Source organism: Natrix helvetica (genome assembly GCF_964273705.1).
Source record: "Natrix helvetica genome assembly, chromosome: 1".
Taxonomy (NCBI): Eukaryota; Metazoa; Chordata; class Lepidosauria; order Squamata; family Natricidae; genus Natrix; species Natrix helvetica.
The window spans coordinates 12,853,168-12,861,694 of record NC_138548.1 but is presented as its reverse complement, the minus strand read 5'-3'; the positions used below and the strand labels follow the sequence as shown (position 1 = coordinate 12,861,694).

At 42.5% G+C, this 8,527-nt stretch overlaps 2 protein-coding genes across 5 annotated transcripts in view; both read right to left on the bottom strand.

The window, feature by feature from the left end:
* The window catches only part of FSTL3 (follistatin like 3), a 170,762-nt gene that overhangs the window by 110,577 nt on the left and 51,658 nt on the right, over positions 1 to 8,527 (bottom strand). The window lies entirely within an intron of this gene.
* Positions 191 to 7,030, bottom strand: UBA52 (ubiquitin A-52 residue ribosomal protein fusion product 1). Of its 4 annotated transcripts, none has more exons than XM_081960588.1 (5): positions 6,988 to 7,030; positions 5,400 to 5,520; positions 3,445 to 3,531; positions 2,063 to 2,165; positions 191 to 421 (listed from the first exon to the last, which is right to left on the bottom strand). In XM_081960588.1, exons 2-5 carry the CDS (start codon positions 5,500 to 5,502, stop codon positions 328 to 330), a joined length of 387 nt encoding a protein of 128 aa, XP_081816714.1. In that variant the 5' UTR covers positions 5,503 to 5,520; positions 6,988 to 7,030; the 3' UTR covers positions 191 to 327. The 4 variants fall into 4 exon arrangements, with proteins under 4 accessions (XP_081816714.1, XP_081816715.1, XP_081816712.1 ...); XM_081960589.1 differs by lacking the exon at positions 6,988 to 7,030 and adding an exon at positions 6,968 to 6,983; XM_081960586.1 differs by lacking the exon at positions 6,988 to 7,030 and adding an exon at positions 6,811 to 6,981.

Genomic DNA, 8,527 nt, shown 5'->3' with positions numbered 1-8,527 from the left:
GTGAATGCCCCAACACTGGAAGTCTTTAAGAAGATGTTGGATAGCTATTTGTCTGAAACGGTATAGGGTTTCCTGCCTAGGCAGGGGGTTGGACTAGAAGACCTCCAAGGTCCCTTCCAACTCTACTATTGTATTGTATTGTATTGTATATAGCTAAAATTCAGGCATAAAACGAAGAGGGAGACACAGATTTGGTGCACTGAATGTTTTATTCCAAGTGACAGGGAAAAATGGCCTCTGGTGAGAGGAGGTGAAGATGAATCGTGTTGGTGGAACACCATAGCCAGGTCCTAGGAGAAGGGATGGGGGCAGTTCCTGCCATGCCCTTTACTTGACCTTCTTCTTTGGGCGCAGGTTGTTGGTGTGGCCACATTTCTTCTTACGACAATTCACAGCACGGGGGTGCAGGCGGGCATAGCACCTAGAGGGAGAGGGACAAGAAGAAGCCTTGTTACTGGTCTCCCTGGCACAAGCTGAAGCACCTGAGCATTCCAGTTTTGCACCTGGGGAGGAACTGTGGTTGCAGAAACTGCTCCTGCCTTGATGTGACACAGGTGAACCAATGAAAGCAAAGTCAATGGGGAAAGCCAAATTCACTTTACAATTGTGTTAGTAGTAACTTAAATGTAAATGTTCCCCTCGCACATATGTGCAAGTTGCTTCTGACTCTAGGGGTGTGTGTGCTCATCTCCCTTTCAAAGCCCAAGAGCCAGCGCTATCCAAAGACGTCTCCGTGGTCATATGGCCGGCATGACTGAACACTGAAGGCGCACAGAACGCTGTTACCTTCCCACCAAAAGTGGTCCCTATTTTTCTACTTGCATTTTTTACGTGCTTTCGAACTGCTAGGTTGGCAGAAGCTGGGACAAGTAATAGGAGCTCACTCCATTACGTGGCGCTAGGGATTTGAACTGCCGACCTTTCTGATCGACAAGCTGAGCATTTTAGCCACTGACACACCGCGTCCCTATACCATCTCTATTTACTGCATGACAATACAAACACTACATAATGTAAGGTTTGTGTTTAAAAGTAACCTGCCAGTAGTTCTTTTTTGAATTAAACTCTGAAATGGCTTATCTGGACCTCGCTGGAAATATTCCAGCATTGTACCAATCCTCCTGGAACTGCCCAAACTCCAAAGGTCTATATTTCAAACTTGAAACATCACCATTTTAACTTCAGACCATTTCTGGAAGTGAGGAGGAGGAGGAGGAAGAAGAAGAGATTTATACGCTGCAATAGGACTCCCAGCTTTTCTAAAGAAAAGGTTCTACAAGGGGGCATTTTGAATTTGAAATGTTTGGTGCAACCCCTACAATCTACCACCAAGAATCAAATGCTGGAAATAAACAATAGGACGCCTCATTGTTCACACACCCCAGTAGAATCTTCCGGAGGGCAACTTCTGCCCACTATCAGAGAGCAAGACATTAAGCTTGGATTGTATAATATTACGGGTTTACAAGATCCAAAGATACATAGGTAGGAAAAACATAGCCTGACAAGATGTTTATTTTATTGACTTGTGTTGCTCTGCGACCGTAATAAAGATTGAAATTGAATTATTTTACTATTTGATGTTGTCCAGAACCTGAAACAAAATGCAATAAAACAACTGCCTTTCAGTCTTTTAGTCACAGCTATTGCAATTACGCTGTAAAAAGGCAGGCAGTCCTTGACTTGCGACCAGCCAAAGTCATGTTGAACCTCCCCAAAAAGTACTCAATATCTGATTTTGAAGTTACGACAGCCGCAGCACCTCCCCAAGTCATGTATTTTCCAGCAAAGAACACCCATTGAGTAGAATGGCTTTGCTTAATGACCGCTGCAAAAAATGTAAGATTGGGTTGTAAGTGGAAGATTGTACGTAAGAATATATTTCCCATCCCCGTTGTTACTGAAGTTCTCTAGCGTGAGCCAAGTACTTCCCAAGGCCCCTAGATGTGTGGGATTATCACATTCCCTAAACTGGTGCGGCCAAATGTCCTACAGTTCAGTCTTAAGAGCCTGCACCCAACCCCCCATCTTCCTGGAATCACCCGCACCCAGTGGGACATACTTGCGGCAGATCATCTTGTCGCAGTTATACTTCTGGGCCAGCTGGCGGAGCGAAGGCTCAATGATTCCTCCACGGAGACGCAGCACCAAGTGAAGGGTGGACTCTTTGGTGGGGAGAAAGACAGAAACAAGATTAGCAGCAGGGATCAGAGTTTGCACAAGCTCTGGCAAAGGGGAGAGTTGGGATCTGCCATTCTTTTTTTAAAAAATTTTTTTTTATTAAACAGTTTTTTAAAAATAATGGATTTTTACAATTTCCTTGTGTACATTTCCGCATCCATTATATATGTATTTCTCCCCCTTTATTTCAATTTCTTTGTCCATACGTATGATACTAATATATACATTCCTTAAATTCCAATCCTTCATTGTGTATCGTTTCCATTTATACATGTTTCATCTCTACATATACATTGCTAATTTCTAATTCCCGTGTCTTCTTCATTTAGTCTTTCCTTAAGCTTTACGCCTATCCTCTAACCATTTATACCACTCGTTCCATACCATGTAATATTCTGTTTCCTCCTTATCTTTTATTTCTTTTGTGAGCCTGTCCACTCTAAAACTTTCCTTATCACTTTTTCCTCTGTTGGTAAGTTATTGTTCTTCCAGTTTTCTGCATATATTATTCTAACTGCCGTTATGATGTGTAAACTTAAATACTGTATTTTTTAAAATCACATTTCCTTGAGAAACTGGAACCTCCAGGAGCATGGAACACAAAATGACCTTCAATTGTTCCATGTTCCATATTAAGCTCTGCAAAGTATCTGGGGCCAGAGAGGATATTTTTTCTGGCAGTGATCTTGGGAGACTGACAGTGAATCACCGCCAGTTGGACAAACAGAAACATGGCAGTTGCTACCCAAGCTCCCTGCCAGAGCAGGATGTTCTCGGTCATCCTTCAGTCTTTCCCGTTACCCTCGCACTATGTTGGTGATAATGAGTACCATGTGGAAAACAGGAATATTTCAATATTCTCAGGAGAAAACATAGCAAAGTCAGTGGGAGGTATCCATTTATCCTGCCTGTGATCTAACTCAAAATTGTCATCCGTAAGCAACATTGCTCTTTAATGTTAGTCAACTCGGTGGAAAATCCAGCCCGTTTCAATAACTGACTGCACCTTGGACTCTACATGATCAGAGATATGTTTTGCTACAGATGTTACACTAGCAAATTCATTTTTTGGAAACAATCAGGATTGTAATCGCCTCAAAATATTTCAATTAAAAACAAAAGCCCCTTCTTTTCTACTAGTTGCAAATGGCTCTTTTCAGAGGGAAGAGGCACTGAAACTGTCTTGAATTCACTTGATGTGTATGTGTGTTTCTGACAAATATGAAGAGGAGGAGAGTAAGAGATGGGTGATCAGTGCCATACCTTTCTGGATATTGTAGTCTGAGAGTGTGCGTCCATCTTCCAGCTGCTTTCCCGCAAAGATCAGACGCTGCTGATCAGGAGGAATACCTGACAAAACAAAGATTTTTGTATGGAAGTCAATTATCGAAAGCAGACATGGGGGAGGATTTTTTTTTTTTAGAGAAAACCAAGAGGTTTCACACAGGTCCTTCTCTCAAGTAAAGCTGCATTGGACCACGGACAGACCTTAACAATTGTGCAAGACAAGCTTAGAATTATTTTTCTCCATGCAATGGAAGAGAAAGCATAGCTTGCTTATGACCAAGCAGAAGTCTCTTAGTTTCAACAATGCTGTACCTCTCAAGGGAATATTTACACTTTAGCAAAACGTATGTTTAAAAATGACGCTCCCACATCCTCACACAATGTGACAGGAGGAATCTGAAAGCTACTCATAGTGAAGATGGAGGAACGCCAAAATTTTGAGGACACAAAAGACTTGGCTGTGTCCCTGAGGACAGAGATAAACCTTCAAGTGTTTCAATGACCCTCTAAAAAGGATGCAAATGACCAGCAGTCTGCAAGGAATATAAATCCTTCCATTCCCCACTATCCTGTTAGAGCTAAAGAAGCTTCTTGGATGAGAAGCGAAACATCTTCAAAGAAAAAAACCCAGAAAGTCCAGTTGCCTCCTGAAAAAACACCTTTGGGACAACCATCACCTGGATGACAGATAATCTCTACAGACTAAAGTCTTGGCTATTATATTAACAAACTGTCTCCAATTCTAAATTCCATCTTGCTTCTCACTGTATACAGAAGGATGTAAACATATGAATCAGTGAGTCTGCTTCTTAAGTTCTTTATCCCAAGACCTTGCTGAGAAGTTTTCTGCAATACTTTAAAGTCAAGATGATGATATTCTGGGCCTGGCCTTATGTATGGAAGCTCTGGATTAAAGAGCATTCTTTTGCCCAAATATTTGTCTTGGCACCTATTCTTTCCGTCCTTCCGGATCCTTATTTGAGTCTTTCCCTCTCATTTAAAGTAGAACTTTAAAAAAATTCAATGCATTGTTTTCTTCCTGCTTTCTTTTCGAATAAGTTTTCTTTCTTATGGATCATATATATACTATATGATAATATAATACACATAATTTTATATTATATTACATTACTATATTACTTTTCTATTACTATACTAAGTAAACTAAACTATACTATGCTATACTATAGTATTCTTTCCATCCATCCATCCATTCATCCACCTACCAAAAGGCTGTATGTATGTATATATGTTCCAGCGGAACTCTGGAGCACCTCAAGCAATTTCAACCAAACTTGGTACACAGATGACTTACCCTCTGGAAATAAATACAGAGTTGGGGGGGGGGGGGGGTGTTTAAGAGGACTGCATGAGAGGGGGGAGGGCAAGGATGATGGGCATCGGAGTAGAGGGACAAAAGGCCCCTCTCAATGGCTCCCTGCCACAGTAACGCTTCGACGTTTAAACATACTCGGGCAACGCCGGGTTATCACCTAGTCTATTATAAAGGTCACATTCTAGGAAAATAATTGCTTCTGTCTAATCCTTTCTAGAACAGAGACTGTGCAGATCAGAAGGAACAGCTCCAAGTGGAAGTCAATCTTTTTTAAGCACTGGCAGTCATGACTCTTTCCAGTCTTCTCCAACAGGTTGTATCCCTGACAATGTTTGGGAAAACAACCCCAAACACGTGGCCATGGATGAATAACCATTTTTTGGGTCAAAGAAATCTGGAAAGTACAGCTCTGTTTCAGTTGGCAAAGCTCTGCTTTGATCTTCAGTGCATACAGAAGCCCAATTAGCTCCCACCACAACACAGTTCACCAGATGGCAGCTCTGGAATGTCTCTAGCACAGGAGATCCATTGGTTTCCTAGAGACACGCAAGCTGTTCTATCAGGCTGGTATTTAATCTTAGGAGTCAATGCTCACCTTCCTTGTCCTGAATTTTGGCCTTGACATTTTCAATTGTGTCACTTGGCTCCACCTCAAGGGTGATGGTTTTGCCGGTGAGGGTTTTCACAAAAATCTGCATTGTGGCAGCTGAAGTTACCTGGAGAACGTAGAGAAGTGACAAGTGAATCAAGACTTTAAAAAAAAACTTCCTTCCCCTGCCCAGTAGGGGGTGGCATTTGACAGCAATAAAAGAGAAGAACTTGATTCTGACATTACTGTATACATCCCACATCCAGTTCTATATTTATGTAGTAATTCCTCCTTATCTACAATATTTACATTTGCGCCTTTTTATCCATATTTAGATCTACAAATATTCCTCTAGCGTTTCTCAACCTTGGCAACCTGTGTGGATTTCATCTCCCACAATTCCTCCCCAGTATGCTGGTCGGGGAACTGTGGTCATTTGAAGTCCAGGTATTTTGAACTTGCCACGGCCAAGAAACTTTAGGCATTACATATGCATCCATAGAAACCCTAGATATATGCCCATATATTTAGAATAGAATTCTTTATTGGCCAAGCGTGATTAGACACACAAGGGATTTGTTTCCAGTGCGTAAGCTCTCAATGAACATGGTGGTATCTGCTTAACAAATTGCCCATTCTCTTATGTGTTATTTTGTGAGAATGGATTTACGGGCTCTTATTTCTTGCTCTATCTTCTATATTATACTTATATCTCTGCATATTTATTTATAACCCTAAAACTACAGCTCTCCTTTCTTGTTAATATAGACTACAAAGGAGTTGGAAAGGACCTTGGAGGTCTTCTAGTCCAACCCCCTCCTTAGGCAGGAACCCCTACATACCACTTCGGACAAATGGTTATCCAACATCTTCTTAAAAACTTCCAGTGTTGGAGCATTCACAACTACAGGTAACCACAACTGATTGCTATAATTCTTCTCACTGTCCGGAAATTTCTTATTTCTAAGTTGTTTCCCTCCTTGATTAGTTTCCACCCATTGCTTCGTGTTCTACCCTCAGGTGCTTTGGAGAATAGCTTGACTCCCTCTTCTTTGTGGCAACCCCTGAGATATTGGAAGACTGCTATCATGTCTCTCCTAGTCTTTTTCCCCCATTAAACTAGACATACCCATGATATATCTTTACCCCAACCTTCTTATGTACAATTTAAGCATCCCTCGTCTCTATACCTATATAAATGCTACCCATATAATGGTAGCTACAACTCTGGCTGAGCCCAACCAAAATTGGAAGGAAGACCACCAGGAAGCCCCAGAAAATGAGGGGGGGGGGGCAAAAGAGGGAGTGGCTAAAGCTTCCCAGAAGGCAGTAATGGTCAGCCACCCCTACTGTTGCCAGGGGAACCACATGGTTGCGTCCACGAACTCCCCAGAAATCGAGCTCGACTTCATCTAACCTAGTTAAAAAGTATCTGTTGATAATAAGACAGACCCGTGTTCAGGTTGTCTTGCTGTCCCCGGGTCGAGAGTCACGCAAGGACGCTTTATAAAGCGGGCCGAGAAAGAAGCGGGTCCCCCCCGACACAAGGCCCGGCCCGACCACCCTCCACGCGCCTCCAGCAGCCTCTCCTTACCGAACGGAAAAGAGCGAGTCCCGGGCGGAAGCGGAAACTAGGCCCGCTTCCGCCAAAGCGCTCCTCCCTCTAAATCCCACCGCTCGCCCGCAGCCTACGTCACAGCCGTTGCCCGCGTTACCACGGCAACCTAGGCCTCAACCCTCCCCCCCCTCAGAAGCAACGCGCTTCCTAGAGTTATGAAAATGTGTAGAAGAGCCCTGCAGCTTTTTTGGGGGGTGGGATTGTGAGTTTCTCGTTTCTGAAGATCAAGTCTGATGCCTTCAGAAGTTGTGGGAGTCCCATCAGCGGATGTTTGCAAAAAGGGACTGGAAAACTATTTGTCTGAAATGGTATAAGGCAAGAGTGGAGAACTATGGCCCTTTTATGACTTGTGGACTTCAACTCCCAGAATTCCTGAGCCAGCCAAGCTGAGCCATGCTAGCTCGGGAATTCTGGGAGTTGAAGTCCACAAGTCATAAAAGTTCCCCACCTGTGTATAGTGTCTCCTGTTCTTGCATGGGATTGGACTAGATGACCTCCAATGTGCCTTCCAACTCTAACATTCTATGTTCTCTCTCTCAGAATATTTGTAAAAGAAGCAAGATTTATGGGGTGATGAGTGGAGTGGAAATCTGAAAATATCTAAAAGTGCAATGCTATTCTAAGCTGCCAGATCTAAATGCCAATAATTGGCATTTTTCTGCCCCTCTTTGCCGTCATCCAGTGGTCCCCTGGAGACTGGCAAGCCAGGTCTGCTCATCCTAAACACTGGCTGTCTCCGAGATTTTGGTCCTGATGTATCAGTACATGTTTGACATCACCAAGTGGTCTTCCCTCCAAAGACTAACCATATCTGCTTAGCTTTTCAAGAACAACCAGAGTTGGTTAGAAGCTGCCACCCACTAAGCATAAAGAAAGGAGGGATGTAAATCTAGAGCAATTCTGGGAGTTAAAGTCCACATAGCTTAAAGTGGCTGTGGTTGAGAATCATTGATTTAGTCTAGAGCAAAAGAAAATACTGGCTGGATTAATTTAGGCAATATGTTGATCACAAAGCTTTGTTTACCAACAACCTTATGCCTCAATATCATCATGAACCCTGCTACTGACTTCTTCAGCAACCTGCAGTCTGTCAGGTTTCCAAGCGATGAAACCCATTCAAAAAAGAAATGTGCAAAATACATCTTCTAAAACAAAATTCTTTTATTTAGGTAGCCGTCAAATTGTCAAAGTCTGTTGTAATTCCGGATCTGACACAAACTGGAATTACACCATATAATATTGTGATTTAGAAACATCCCACAAAAGTCCCATTCTCCAATAAACACTCAATCCACATTGCCCAGTGTCTTCAAACTACACCTTTGTTCTGTGGAAAGTTATCACCCAGCCCTCTCCCAGAAAAATGAAATATCCTAGGAAATATTGAAAAGGCAGAATATTATATTTCCCTGGATGTGAAAAGGGAGAAACATGTTTTAAATTGAGAATAGCTTTCTGCCTCCACCCACTTTGTCAATGGGCCATTAAGGTGGCCAAGCCAGTCCCTTGACATAAT